We start from the raw sequence: 14,997 nt of genomic DNA, 5'->3' as shown, positions 1-14,997 counted from the left end.
ATCCATAGGAATTTCCCCAGGTAATCACATCGACATGGTAGTTCAATTTGAGTGGATAGCGATGGGTGATCGTTAACCTCAATCGTAGGGTTAGGGGTTAGGTGAACCCCAGTTGTAACTAACCTGATTCATCTTATAAACCAATTCATTATTAGAAACAAATGCACCAGATTAGGGTTGGAATGAAAACCTACAGGATAGTAGCTCTCCAGGAACAAGGTTGGAATGAAAACCTACAGGATAGTAGCTCTCCAGGAACAAGGTTGGAATGAAAACCTACAGGATAGTAGCTCTCCAGGAACAAGGTTGGAATGAAAACCTACAGGATAGTAGCTCTCCAGGAACAAGGTTGGAGAGCCCTGCACTACGGTGTATCAAGTTACCCTTTCATGCATTTTGTTGAACTATGTTGACTGCTTGTACCTCCTCATCAATGCATTTCCTCGTCCTCAACAGGCACTGAGGCGTTTCCATGACAGCCCTGGATGTTATAAGAGCCAGCTCGTACCCACAGACCTAAGAGGACGAGGATAGAATAAATTACAAGTCACTGATAACTCATGATGACCTGTTTGAGAGGGTGGCCAGGAAGGCCAAGACCAAAGCCACCTTCAACGGAGCGGTGGATGTCTTCAGTAAGAGGGGAATATGGCGTCGAGGTCACGTAGAGTTCATTTACGCAGCCTTGAAGAAGGTGCCAGAGTTCATGTGGAACGGGACCTTACAGTTTACAACAAGCTGTTGGATGTTTTCCCCAAGGAGGTGTTTGTGCCCAGGAACTTTATCCAGTGCATGTTCAACCACTACCCCTGACAGCAGGAGTGCGGGGTGCACCTGCTGGAACAGATGGCGAACTAGTGGTGGCAAAGTTAACGTAGGGGCGTGCTAGTGGGCGTGGCCAATTGTGTGGTCTCTGACCAGATATTTTAATGACCCTCTTCTTGGCCACAGGCACAGTTTTGCTATTTTAAAGCTAATTTCCTGCAATACTACACATTTTGCCATAGCTTATGCTATCGGAGTGACTCAAATGTAACAAAATCAATGGGGGCCCATGCCATGACACTTGGAATTTTAGATTCTCTCTGACTCTAGTTTTTAGTGGTGATTGTTAGTTGTCAAATATTATCTTATTTAAAAAATATATAGGTCTGTTATCTTTTCTACATACTTTACATCCAGTTCTGTCGTTTATATTTATACTGACAACATTTTACCAAACCCCACATTTGTATTGTTTGTTTTTTGAAATTATTTTTCGTGGCGGCAACAATTTAGCAGCGGTTGCCCGCCCCTGCTGAATATAGGGGTAACACTGGTGTGTGTGAGAGAGAGAGAGAGAGATTTGGCCCACTGTTTTCAGAACAGTGGCTCTCAAACCATTAAAATATGAAGCGAGATATTTCATTGTCAGACCCTTGTTTTGTCATTCATTCATGTTCTGTATAATCAGGTATCATGTTCTGTATAATCACGTATCATGTTCTGTATAATCAGGTATCATGTTCTGTATAATCAGGTATCATGTTCTGTATAATCAGGTATCATGTTCTGTATAATCAGGTATCAAGTTCTGTATAATCAGGTATCATGTTCTGTATAATCAGGTATCATGTTCTGTATAATCAGGTATCATGTTCTGTATAATCAGGTATCATGTTCTGTATAATCAGGTATCATGTTCTGTATAATCAGGTATCATGTTCTGTATAATCAGGTATCATGTTCTGTATAATCAGGTATCAAGTTCTGTATAATCAGGTATCAAGTTCTGTATAATCAGGTATCATGTTCTGTATAATCCGGTATCATGTTCTGTATAATCAGGTATCATGTCAAATGTCCAGACTTAAGGTCCAGATCTTCAGGGACAAGATTCACCCTATGAGGAAGTACCAGCGCATCTTCTGATGGTTCCCCAAGTTCAAGCACGCCAACCCCTTCCCCGTCCCCCTGCAGCTCCCCATTGGCTAGGTGCAACTCCAGATGATGCACTGCAAACATATGGTTCTCAATGTTGTTACCAGTCAAAAGCTTGGACACACCTACTCATTCCAGGGTTTTCTTTATTTTTCATATTTTCTACATTTTAGAATAATAGTGAAGACGTCAACACTATAAAATAACACATGGAATCATGTAGTAACAAAAAAAGTGTTAAACAAATCAAAATATATTTATATTTGAGGTTCTTCAAAGTAGCCACCCTTGATGACAGCTTTGCACACTCTTGGCATTCTCTCAACCAGCTTCACCTGGAATGCTTTTCCAACAGTCTTGAAGGAGTTCCCATAGATGATTGTGGAGGCCAGTTCATCTGATGCAGCACTCCATCACTCTCCTTCTTAGTCTAATACCCCTTACACAGCCTGGAGGTGTGTTGTTTCATTGTCCTATTGAAAAACAAATGATAGTTCCACTAAGCTCAAACCAGATGGGATGGTGTATTGTTGCAGAATGCTGTGGCAGCCATGCTAGTTAAGTGTGCCATGAATTCTAAATAAATCACTGACAGTGTCACCAGCAAAGCACAACCACACCATCACACCTCCTCTATGCTTCACGGTGGGAACCACACATGCAGAGATCATCTGTTCACCAACTCTGCGTCTCACAAAGACATGGCGGTTGGAACCAAAAATCTAAAATTCATTAGACTCATTAGCCCAAGGGACAGATTTCCACCAGTCTAATGTCCATTGCTCGTGTTTCTTGGCCCAAGCAAGTCTCTTATTCTCATTGGTGTCCTTTAGCAGTGGTTTCTTTGCAGCAATTCGACCATGAAGGCCTGATTCACGCAGTCTCCTCTGAACAGTTGATGTTGAGATGTCTGTTAATTGAACTCTGTGAAGCATTTATTTGGGCTGCAGTTAACTCTAATGAACTTATCCTCTAGAGCAGAGGTAACTTTGGGTCTTCCTTTCCTGTGGCGGTCCTCATGAGTGACAGTTTCATCATAGCGGCTGATGGTTTTTGCAACTGCAGGGGAAGAAACTTTAAAAGTTCTTAAAATTTTCCAGATTGACTGACCTTCATGTCTTCAAGTAATGATAGACTGCCATTTCACTTATTTGAGCTGTTCTTGACATAATATGGACTTGGTCTTCTACCAAAAAAGGCTATCTTCTGTATACCATCCCTACCTTGTCACAACACAACTGATTGGCTCAAATGCATTAAGAAGGAAAATGTCACAAATTAACTTTTAACAAGGCACACCTATTAATTGAAATGCATTCCAGGTGCCAAAAGGCCCCTAGACTCTCAGACCATGAGAAACAAGATTCTCTGGTCTGATGAAACCAAGATTGAACTCTTTGGCCTGAATGCCAAGTGTCACGTCTGGAGGAAAACCTGGCACCATTCCTAAGGTGAAGCATGGTGGAGGCGGCGTCATGCTGTGGGGATGTCTTTTGGCAGCAGGGAGACTAGTCATTGTTGTGGAGGAGGAACATCGCCGTAGCGTTTGAGAGGGAAGCAGTTAATAGCTACAGGACTGTGACAGCCCATTCCTCTACCAGAGAGAGTATTAGCTGGAGAGAGAGCCTTTATCATAACTAACTCTTCCTTGTCAGGTCACTCTTGGCCCCCATAAAAATCTGGTAATAGGATTTCATTAAATCAGTGGATTTAATACCGAAGTATACTGTACCCACCTATTGTCAACTTGTAGGTTTCAAGAAACCAAGCTTAGGTACTTATTTAACCCAACGCCCTCTAAACTAATTTAATGTTGTCGTAAATGTCTTTGAAAAGGCTCTTGCGCTTACTTTTAATTAGCACCGTGTCAAGATTCAAGAAAGCCTCAAATCAGGAAAAATATAAAATATACAACTGATGTACATAATCTCTTATGCGTACCCTACTGTTTTCATTATATTTGGAACTTTGTACCTGAGTGAAGGGTGACAACCTAAATCAGTGTTGAAACTAGTGTGCATTGACATTAACTCAGTCAACTGCCTTCATGGTAAATATATATCACCTTTTAAAAACATTTGGACAGTTGAAGTGAATTGGTGATGCACATTGTTGACTTATCGTTAAGTATTGTTGACAATGGGGATACAGTTATGGCCTCATATACACCCTCCTTGATAGTGCCAGCTAGCAATAAATCAGAACCACTTTTAAAAGATAGAAAAAAGGGTTTATTAGTACCGAAAAGGCATTTGAACATTCCCTTTTAAAACAGACAAGGTAGGAACCAATTCAAAGAGGTACATTCTCATCAGGTGTCATCATACAGCGTGGTCAGTGTCCCCTGTACATTTACAGTTTGCTTACAGCTGTACAAGAAGAAGTTAATCACAGTACAATCTGTTTTCAATGCATTTTTCAGTCTGTTAAGACCACAGAAGACTGACTTCCAAAGCTTCGTGCTCTATAGGACGTTAATTGTCAGTATATTGGTGAACCAAAAACAACACAAATGGAAGTCCATTCCACACATTTTCTGTTACATATAGGAAGTATAGAAACATCCAAGCAGCAGGCCTATGGATCTTACATATTTTTTTGTATGTTTACAAAGTAATAAAAAATACATATGCTGATAATTGATTGTTAAATCAGGGATACAATTAAATAAAAAATGTAATAATCTATATCTGTGCCACTGACTGATTGTTCAGACTAAATAAAAGGCATTCAAAATAATGTATTCAGTATAAATAGACAAGGAAATATGAAATCAGATCAGAAACAAAACGAGAGCAACAATTAAGTGATCGGCAATCAGATACATTAAAAGGGTTTTGACATTTCAGCACCCCTTTAAACATAACGATTGTGTGTTGTATTTACAGTGCAGAAATACATTTGTCAAGTCAGCATTACAGAAACAATGTTTACATTTATTAAAAGGAAGAACATTTTTATATATTCCAGAACAACGATTTATGAAAACAATGTTGTTTTGTGTGTCAAATAAGTATTTCGAAGAGTCAGTCTTGTAGATACAGTATGCTGCATGAAAAATAATTATACCAGTACTTTTTAGGACATATTTAGAATACCCTCATGCAAGGATGTCCCTTGTGAAAAGGGAAGAAATAAAACTGAATTGTCTTGGACCTGAATAACAAATTGTTAATACAGTACAAAACTTTATACAAAACTGATAGTATGTGAGAAATATTAAATAAACATATCATTAAGTAAAATTATAAAATGTACTGTATGTACAGACGAATATCAATCATTGAACAATTGATCACCTGTAGACCATTTCAATGGATGCATGGTCTCCAAGGTCTGCTATTTACCCTTAAAAACCTAGATCATATAGATCCTGGTACATTGAGGAGTAAGGACACATTCATTCAGATTGAAGAACATCACTGACCTGTTTGTTATGGACACATAATAGGGAGGTTAAGTTGACCCAGTGCTGTGGATTGAGGAAGAGCCCTGACTGTGCTTTAGTATGTTATACAGCACAACGACATTATAGAGCCCAGTGACATCTCTTATTGATATATTATTTTGGTTTAGGGCACAGGAGACATGGTGTAGTAGTAGTAGTGAATGATTATCGCTACAATATGGCGCTATCAAAAACATCAAGAAGGCCTCCCGAGTGGCGCAGTGGTCTAGAGATTCTGGGTTCGAGTCCAGGCTCTGTCGCGGCCTGCCGCAACCGGGAGACCCATGAGGCAGTGCACAATTGGCCCAGTGTCGTCCGGATTAGGGGAGGGTTTGGCCGGCAGGGATGTCCTTGTCCCATCGCGCACTGGAGACTCCTGTGGCGGGCCGGGCGTAATGCATGCTGACACAGTCGCCAGGTGTTTCCTCCGACACATTGGTGCAACTGGCTTCCGGGTTAAGCGGGCATTGTGTCAAAGAAGCAGTGTGGCTTGGTTGGGTTGAGTTGAGTTTCGGGGGGACGCACGGCTCTCGACCTTCGCCTCTCCCGAGTCCGAACAGGAGTTGCAGCGATGGCACAAGATTGTAACTACCAATTGGATATGACAAAATTGGGGGGAAAAAGGGGGAAAAAACCCCAGCAAGAAGATACATTCGTGGGTATGTGTAGATGTGTGGGTCTATCCCAAAGTTCATGAGGTAAAGCTTGCCTCTTGTCGTTCCATGTCCCCTATACAGATATACAGTTCCAAGTTTAGTTCATCCTTTGTAGAGGAACTGCTCCGGAAAAGATAATACACAAAAGAAAACAGCAGAAATGTTTTCACTTCCTCTATTGTTTTATGCTGTCTGGAATTGAGCTATTTGTGCTTCTGCAAATTAGGACAAGTAGGTAGGACGTAAACAATGTGTCGTGAAAACGTGTTCCTACAGACAGACAAGAATACACCCCTTGGTATACAGAGAGCTACGGTCAACATTATGATATACAGACATGGATGGTGTCTGTACAGTTATGAAGGCTCAAATGCTCACCTTAGCCCTCAGAGTCTTTTAATCGTTCTGGAGCTTTTGCTGTTCGTCGGGTATGACGAGTCCTCTGTATCAACCATTACTTCTGCTGGGAGGTTGGCACTGTCCCCTGAAACAAAATGTGCTTGGATATAACATAAATACTCTACCACATTTCCCCATCTCCAGGAACAGGAAGAACTCTGGGCCCTCTAATATAATACAGCCTAATTACCTCCCATCGTCCCACTGTGCTGCTGCAGCTGGCTGGTGAAGAAGCGTTCTCTCCTGGACACCTGCTCGTCCCAGGCCTCTAGGATGCGAAGGTGCTCCGGGGACTCCAGGCTCAGGGTATCTGGGTGGGCCTCGTCGATGTGGGCCCTCACCCCCTCCAGGCTGTGGGAGTACTGGAGCTCCCCGCACACCATGCACACCAGCAGCTGGTTCAGCGGGTCGTAGTCCATGAGGTAGCGATTCCTCCATACAACATCCGAGATGGCGCCGTCATAGTTGTCGCCAAGATCGTCGTGTAGGAAAAGGAGCTCTGATTCGTCTATAGGAAAGATAGTGGTATTGTGAGACATGGAACTTTAGGATTTTGTGAACTGGTCAGTCGGGCCAGTAGACTGCAATTTCTACTAGTCCATGATGACTTTCTACTAGCCAGGGGTCCAACATATTTGTATAAATATTTGGGCTAGTTTGCCATATTTTCTACTAAGGCAACAAGGTTACTCTAAGAAAGGCCATTAGCTATAGCTAGATTTAGGATTAAAGGATCTAGAAGTATCAAATGTTTTACCTTCTAAAGGTTCAGTTTGGCCAAAGTCAGGAAAGTAGCCCATGTCTGTCTCTGTGGAAGTACTATGGAAAAAAGGACATCAGTTATGATTACTACCAACACACACATTGAGGTAACAGAAACAGAGAGAACTTGTCTCTCACCTCAGAAGTAGTTCAGAGTCCTCGGAGGTGTTGAACCACCGGTCAGGATCCTGTTCCTTTGGTTGAGAAAAAAACAAAAAGAGTTAGTCAGCCCTAAAAAAAAATGAACTGACTAAGAGGAATGAAAGTTACCGAAGGCTGAATCCTCATCCCTTGGTATCAATGCATGATTTAAGCAAAGTTACGGTTCAGTCAATGGTTAAACATACAATTCTGACTTATTACAATTTTATATGGCCTTTTCTTTGAAATGTTGACCATTGAAAATGTTACCTGTGTCTCCATCTCCTCAAGCAGCTGTTGAGGATGATGAGTGTTAGTGATGATGGGCTGCCAGTTGACCGAGGGCCTCTTCTCTGTCATCTCCCCATCTCTCATTGCTTTCCTGGCTCTCTGCTCCTTCTTCCTCACCCTCCAGTACTCCCTCTTCTTCCTCAGAGTCTCCTCTTCCGACTCCCCCGGCACTGGCTTGGGCGGACCCATTGGGCTTATGTAGATAGGGCTTTTGGTGAGCCCCTGCAATGTCGGCAATCGTACATTTTGTACATTCCCACTTTGAGAAATCTGAGCACCTTGATATTTGAAAGGAGTCTGTGTTGGGGTGAAAGAGGATGTTTGACTGGGAGGCTGAATGGGTAAGAGTTTTATGCTAGTCAAAGGGTTGGGAGGAGGTGTGAGAGTAGCGATGGGTGAGGTATCGGTGTCTGAGGTTTCCTGCACTCGCAGTCTCCATTTTAGAACGCGGGGCGAGTTGGCGCTCAATCCTGGGGCCGCTTCCTGTTGATTCTCCACCAATAGCAGCCCGTCTTTCTTCCCCTCACTCAATGGGGGGACAGTGACACCACCTCCAAAAGGGAGGGACACGGTACTGAAGCTATGAGATGTCTGTGGGGACCCTGTGTCACCAATGGGTGAATTGGAGATACTGGTACAGTTGACAGGAGGGTTGAGCTGTGTTGTATCATATGTCTGTCCCATGTTGGAGGTGGTGGGGTCTCCAACCAGAAGTGTAGGGATGTTGGTGACCATGCTGAGGCTAGCCTTGGGTCCAGAAGCAGGGGGAGATATAGGCTGGGGAGAAATAGGCTGGGGAGATATAGGCTGGAGAAGTGGGGAGGACTGCAGTTTGAGCAATGGTGCTGTGTGTAAACCGAAGCTTCCGCTTCTCTGCACTGGTCTCTGTGTGTGTGTCTTCACAATGAGGAGATTCGAAACCTGAAACACAAATCAATGAATTCGTTTACATTCGTTTTATGTCACAATATACAGTATCAGTTATAACCAAGGTTATTTCATCTATTTGGTGATCTTTACAAAAATGTACTTGTTTAGGTTTGTCCAGTTCTCAGAATATATATCCCATATATATCCCCCTCTTCCTCAATTAGACTGAGCAAAAATATAAAACGCAACATGTAAAAGTGTTGGTCCCATGTTTCATAAACTGAAATTAAAGATCCCAGAAATGTTCCATACACACAAAAAGCATTTCTCAAATTTTGTGCACAAATTTGTTTACATCCCTGTTAGTTAACATGTATCCTTCGCCAAGATAATCCATCCACCTGACAGGTGTGGCATATTAAGAAGCTGATTAAACACCATGACCATTACACAGGTGCACCTTGTGCTGGGGGAAGCAAAAGGCCAATCTAAACTGAATGGCGTCGTGTGGATGAGCGGTGTGCTGATGTCAACGTTGTGAACAGAGTGGCGTGAGGTTTTGGTATGGGCAGGCATAAGCTACAAACAACGAATACAATTACATTTTATTGTTGGCAATTTGAATGCCCAGAGATACCGTGACAAGATCTTGGAGGCCCATTGTTGTGCCATTCATCCCGCCATCACCTCGTGTTTCAGCATGATAATGCACGGCACCATGTCGCAAGGATCTATACAAAATTCCTGGAAGCTAAAAATGTCCCGGTTCTTCCATGGCATGCACACTCACCAGACATGTCACCCATTGAGCATGTGTGGGATGCTCTGGATCTATGTGTACGGCGTTTTCCAGTTCCCGCCAATATCCAGCAACTTTGCACAGCCATTGAAGAGTGGTACAACATTCAGCAGCCTGATCAATTCTATGCAAAGGCGATGTTGCGCTGCTTGAGGCGAATGGTGGTCACACCAGATACTGACTGGATTTCCGATCCATGCCCCTAATTTTTATTTAAAGGTTGTCTGTGACCAACAGATGCGTATCTGTATACACAGTGATGTGAAATCCATAGATTAGGGCATAACGAATTTTACTCAGTAAAATCTATGAAATTGTTGCATTTATATTTTTGTTCAGTATAGGTTCATGGTATTTCAGTTGGACTTGACAGTGGGCCTGACCAGAAGACATTCTGTAAGCACCTACAATGCTTTGCAAACTACATCAGTTCCACACTCCAATTGACATAACCCCTAAACATACTTCTGCCTCAAATTTTATTGAAATGAGAGGTATAGGGCTACCATTGTGAATGACAAAATCTGCAGTGATGAAATGTAATATCAAGATTACAAATGACATCCACCCACCTGTGCTGCTTTGAGGGCCAGTCGTCTGCTGTAGTCCCCCCGTCTCAGCCCCCCTCCTCCCTGCCTGACCGTCCTAGCTCTCTGCTGCCTCTTCATCATCCTCCAGTACTCCCTCTTCTTCTCCAGAGTCACATTCTGGCCTGTCACCGCTGGGGCGTGCTGATGTTGCTGAAGTTGTAGTTGATTTTGAGGTTGTTGATAAGGTGGTTGTTGTTGATGTTGAATTTCATGTTGTTGATGAGGTGGTTGTTGTTGTTGAGGCTGATGGTGTAGCTTCGGGGGTTCTGGGGAACAGCAGTGATGGTGTCCTGCTTTTTTGGCACGCAGCCTCTGGGCTCTGCGAGGGAGAGGGAGCGGCGGTTCACTGGAAGCTGCCGTGTGGGACCAAGAGTGTGTGGGTGTGTGAGAGGGTGGTTCAGAGGGAGGGGGAGCTGGGAAAGACAGACTTTCAGTGCAAGGACTTGACAGGGGAGAGTCCTTAGGATGAGGACTCAATGGACAAATGGTTACCTGGCAGGATGGCAGGGCGTCAGCGTCCACCTGCCATCCTTTGACCTCCAACGATAGGTCACCAGATAGGGAGACCTTCTCATCTTCCAGGGTGAGCAGAGGTAGATTTGGCTTGACCTCCATCTGGACGGAAGCATCCTCGTAGGAACATGTCTGAGGATCACTTTTACAAGGCAGCTGTTCTGTTTTCCAGTCAGCCACAGTGCTGAGCGATTCCTCCAGCAGCTTCTTCATAGAAGCCACCACTAAGAGAGTGGTGGCCTGGCTGTCAGCACTCAAGGCTGGGTCTGGTGGCTCGGTCTGTGGTGGCGGTGAACACCGGGACGGTTTGATATCAACACAGAGGGGTTGTTCCAGTGGAGGACATGGAGCGTCTGTTGAGGTTGATCCTCTCTCTTGTTTGATTTGGTCTCCCTGTGGAGACGTGGACACACTGGTGTTTGAGAGAGGCTTGATGGTCAGTGTGTGGTTGACATTGGGAATGGCGACAGCTAATCGTGCTAACCTTTGGTTCCGCCTCTTGTGTGAGGCAGTCTTTCCCCTAGCTTGAACTCCTTGCCTTAGGCGGGTGGCGCGGGCCGCCCTCTGCTCTCGTTTCTTTACCCTCCAGTACTCTCTCTTCTTAGCCATCTTTTCCTCCTCTGTTAGCTTTGGGTCCAAGTTGAGCGCTGCTGATGCTGTAGAAGCTTTGACAGCCATCTGCATGACCCAGCTAGCCGGCTTCGGTATCGCTGTAGACAAACCAGGAAAGGTGTTTTGAATGTTTTGAGGGTGTGTGAGGGTGATCCGACTCTGGGGCTGGACAACTGTGTGTGGATTAGGAAGGTTTTTCGGGGGGCTGCCTGAAACTAACTTGGGAGGCTTTCTGATTGACAGGCCGATGGGAGGACAGGAGACCTTAACTTGAGCAGGACGGATTAGAGGTGGTGGGTTGACCCGTATTTGATGTACCACATTACTAGATGTATCACCAGTGGGTTTGGGAAGCAGTTGGTGTTGGCGGTGTATGTTAGGGTTGGTAAATGAATTATTAACAGGCATCCCACCGATGACACCAATTTCATCCCCTGTCTCTTTTGCTTCTGTAATGAGATACATTTGGGGAATGGTATTGGTCAATGTACCGTCCTCCTTGATGAACCCTCCAATGGTCTCTGAGGCGCTGGTGTGGGTAGGCCCATTTCCTGTTGGTTGTGGCAGTGTGTTGCAGCCCGCCGCTCTCGCCTTCCTCATATCCTCCAATATGCTCTGGTACCGGTTGACTCTTCGCATCAGAGCATCCTTCTCCTTCATCTTAGCGCGGACTTCCACTGACAGCTTAGCTCGCTGTTCCCGCTTCTTGACACGCCAGTATTCCCGCTTCCGGGCCACCCTCTGCTCGGGTGTCTCCGTTGGGTCCTCTCGGAGTGCGTTGCGGGTTTTGAAGGCTGTAGCATGACAGGGGGACTTTCTCATGTTTCTCTGACCCAGGAAATTCCTTTGGGCGTCAATGAACCTCTGTCTCGGAGTCCTACAACGGACCATACCTTGGCTAGTGTTGATAAACTGCCCTGGACCAGGAAGCCTTCTGCTTGGTTCCCCTTCTAGTTTAAAACCAATGACATTCGATGCCATGCCAGTCTGCATTGTTGGTTCAGCGTCCTGCGGATTCTCTACTTTTACCTGAACAGTCTGTTGATTAGCATTGACTGCAGTTAGCTTAGCCAGGACTGAATCCTCAGACTCCCTTTTGACTACAACGCTAGCCACTGCTCTGGCGTTCTTCAGCAGGCGTCCGGCTGAGATGAACGGGACCCTGACTCTATTAACACACTGCCTATGGCCCTGTCCACTCAAAGCAGACGGAGGACGTTCAATGACCACGTTGGGTAACATTCCAGCTTTTTGCAACGTTATCTCCATGTTCGTGATTCTCTCTCTAGTCTTTGTTAACCTAACCGCCTGCTTCGCTCTCTGTTCTCGCTTCTTGATGCGCCAATTCTCTCTGCGCTTGGTGGCTTTGTCCTCCTCAATCTCCAGTGTAGCTGATGTGTCGTTGATACAACTAACTTCTTGGGCTGTGACCGGGGCACGCTTTGTCCCACCTAGTTGTGTTACTTTCATCCCTATAGGCCTACCCTCTGGTTTGGGAATGAGGGCAGGGGTAGGCTGATTGGTCACGATGGACAACCCTGAGGTAATGTTAGCAGTTAGCGGTCCAGGCTGAACACGCACTGTAACTTGTGTCTCAGTAAACGCATCAGGCCTTGATACACTCTGGGTGGCCAGTTGCTTCTGTGTTGACACTACAGGAGAGCTGCCATTCAGAACAGTCATTCCACCCTGTGGTTGGTGAGGTGCAGAACCTGAGGGTCTCACAGCCACTCTTCCCAGAGGCAAGGAGGAGCCACTGTTGAGCAGCACTCCGTTGGGTTTGGCTGAGGTAACCGTTCCGATCACAGTGCCCCCTGTTGGGGAACTTTTCACCGCCATCTTGCAGACCATCGCACCTTCTCCTAGACCTGCACTGGACATTGGGAACGGAGGCAAGACTTTGTCAAGTTTTATCCTCTGGAACCATTTTTCCTTTTGGTTTGCTAAGGAAGAGTTTTGGTCCTCTTCTTCAGCACTATGGTTCAGATGATAGGAGATAGCAGAACCCTTTCCCTTTAATAAAACTACAGGTGCACCACTGACATTGGTTTGGTAGGAACCATCGCTATTCAACAAAGTGGGGGCAGACCCTGCCATTGAACAAGAGGCACTGGGACTCAACACCATAGAGGTTAGGGTCTTATGGACTGCATTTCTGCCCAAGGAGTTACACACTCTGTTTGTATCTTTTTCCCTCTTGACCTCTGACAGCTTGGCCCTCTGTTCTCGTTTCTTGGTCTTCCAGTACTCTCTCTTTTGGGCGAGTGTGGCATCGTCGAACTCTGAGGCTGGACGGTAGCGCTGACCCCGTGGGCTGCCAGCCCCTCCAGTTCCCTTGGTGGTTGGCATGCTAGTTGCTGATTGGTCACCTCTCGTGCTCTTCACCAAACTGTGCTGGCTGCAGAATCTTCACTCATCCCACTCTCCTTAGTCCAATGTTCACCTGATATGGATGCTGTCAGCCTTTAGACTACATTGTTGTATGCTATTGAGTAACATCCTATAGGTCTTGTTATGTCCGTCTCCCATCTCTGGTGGTCACCAGCCACATCTTGACATTAACAGATAACGGATGGTCCTGAAAATTAGAATAAACAACACGCTTAGCGAGACAAATATACTAATCTAATAGATCTTGGGAAATGTGATTGTTTGCTGACATATATCACATCTTGAAGTTGTTTTTAACTGTTGTCAGTTTAGAACCAAATTAATAAACATACTTCTTCAAACCACATGGTTGCACCCCATTTGTCCATCCCAAAATTAAAGCTAAATATTCAATAGAGTAAATTAAATATTTATATCATTGTCAAGTATTGGCATTTATTAACACAATTTCTGGCTGGCTTAGATGCGTCCTTTATTTGATTAAAGTCAACAAGAAATAACTTGTGCACACCCTATTTAACTGATTTATATAGGCCTAATTAATACAAATAATTTGTGGTTCCTAATTTAGGCTATACAAATGTAATATTTTTTGGCATATGAATCCTGCAACGCATCCAAATGCAGGCTGTGTTCGCTCTCTGACAGCCAGCATCAAAGAGCATGCACAACAACCAGGAAGAGAACAAATGGCACTGTCTCTTTAAACCAAGTCCTCCGTCTATCACAAATTATGTCTGTCGTGTGCCATTTTTCATTCTTTATTTATTCTCATACGAATACCAAATGCAGTGTGCCGACGAGTGCTAAAGCAGAGCCACAAATTCAAACGAAAACCCCCAGGAAAATGTGACACATTTGGTGATATTTATGTCTCTACCAGCGTACAATGGACAATCTCTTCCTCCTCCCCTGTCCACACGGACTGGCGTCTGTCTGCGTGTGTTCCTTGTCTAAATGAATAGAAACGCGTAAATCCAAGCTAGCGGTGAAAGAGTAGGATGGTTGAAAAGGTGTGAAAAAACATGCATTTGCATTACCTGGTAGTTACACCTAACTTTCCGGGATAGTTTGTGAACGTTTGGACAGATATATTGTCAGGACACTGCAGCTACTTCCCTCGAGCCAGCCTTTCTCTCTACCGAAGCCTTCCTTGACAACGTTGAAAAGTACCAGGATGTGGGACCTTGCTGCTTGTGTGTAAACTGCGTCGCGTGGACAGACACAAGCCTCTTAAAGCTGTACTACCACAACAGGGGACAAAATTTGGTTTATAGATGGTCAATGAAACTGAGCAATTTCTATCCATATACTGTGTCTCCAAGATGCCACACATGTCCACCCTATAATAAAGTTGTATTCTAGACTATTGGTAATATAATCGTACCATGTTGGAAAACTGCACCAATCAATACATTAGAATCCAATCAATTAAAGAATTTAATATCTGTTCTAGAACATTTGACAGATGCAACATTTCCAAATATTTAAATTATAGACAATGTAGCTACCGGTGTTATATTTATCAATGGTTGCGAATTTGAGCATTTTGGCAAATATTTGCACATGGGAATATAGAAGTATTTCTCTCAATACCTCAATAGT

General features: G+C 44.3%; 1 protein-coding gene and 1 pseudogene across 2 annotated transcripts; one reads left to right on the top strand and one right to left on the bottom strand.

The window, feature by feature from the left end:
• The first annotated feature begins 61 nt into the window (after window positions 1-61).
• On the top strand, window positions 62-1,974 carry LOC149973263 (evolutionarily conserved signaling intermediate in Toll pathway, mitochondrial-like; annotated as a pseudogene).
• A 2,154-nt stretch (window positions 1,975-4,128) lies between these two features.
• Window positions 4,129-14,636, bottom strand: si:dkey-28a3.2 (uncharacterized). 2 transcript variants are annotated; one of them, XM_021578232.3, is made up of 8 exons: window positions 14,433-14,636; window positions 9,859-13,579; window positions 7,597-8,538; window positions 7,324-7,379; window positions 7,181-7,242; window positions 6,614-6,931; window positions 6,403-6,508; window positions 4,129-6,144 (listed from the first exon to the last, which is right to left on the bottom strand). In XM_021578232.3, the coding sequence occupies exons 2-7, from the start codon at window positions 13,348-13,350 to the stop codon at window positions 6,411-6,413; spliced, it is 4,968 nt and encodes a 1,655-aa protein (XP_021433907.3). In that variant the 5' UTR covers window positions 13,351-13,579; window positions 14,433-14,636; the 3' UTR covers window positions 4,129-6,144; window positions 6,403-6,410. The 2 variants fall into 2 exon arrangements, with proteins under 2 accessions (XP_021433907.3, XP_021433909.3); XM_021578234.3 differs by having other exon boundaries at window positions 4,129-6,097.
• Window positions 14,637-14,997: the final 361 nt, after the last annotated feature.

The sequence above is a fragment of the Oncorhynchus mykiss genome, chromosome 21 (assembly GCF_057628025.1).
Source record: "Oncorhynchus mykiss isolate SJ-2025 chromosome 21, ASM5762802v1, whole genome shotgun sequence".
Lineage (NCBI taxonomy): Eukaryota > Metazoa > Chordata > Actinopteri > Salmoniformes > Salmonidae > Oncorhynchus > Oncorhynchus mykiss.
Note: the sequence above shows the minus strand (reverse complement) of the source record. Positions and strands in the feature narration are given on the sequence as shown.

What these genes read in the sequence shown, in the direction of transcription:
- si:dkey-28a3.2 (XM_021578232.3), bottom strand. Translation starts at nt 13,350, where the DNA reads ATGCCAACCACCAAGGGAACTGGAGGGGCTGGCAGCCCACGGGGTCAG. An exon ending in GACTCTGAACTACTTCTGAG is followed by an intron (nt 7,243 to 7,323) that starts GTGAGAGACAAG and finishes TTTTTTCCATAG; the next exon opens with TACTTCCACAGAGACAGACA. An exon ending in CCAAACTGAACCTTTAGAAG is followed by an intron (nt 6,932 to 7,180) that starts GTAAAACATTTG and finishes TCTTTCCTATAG; the next exon opens with ACGAATCAGAGCTCCTTTTC.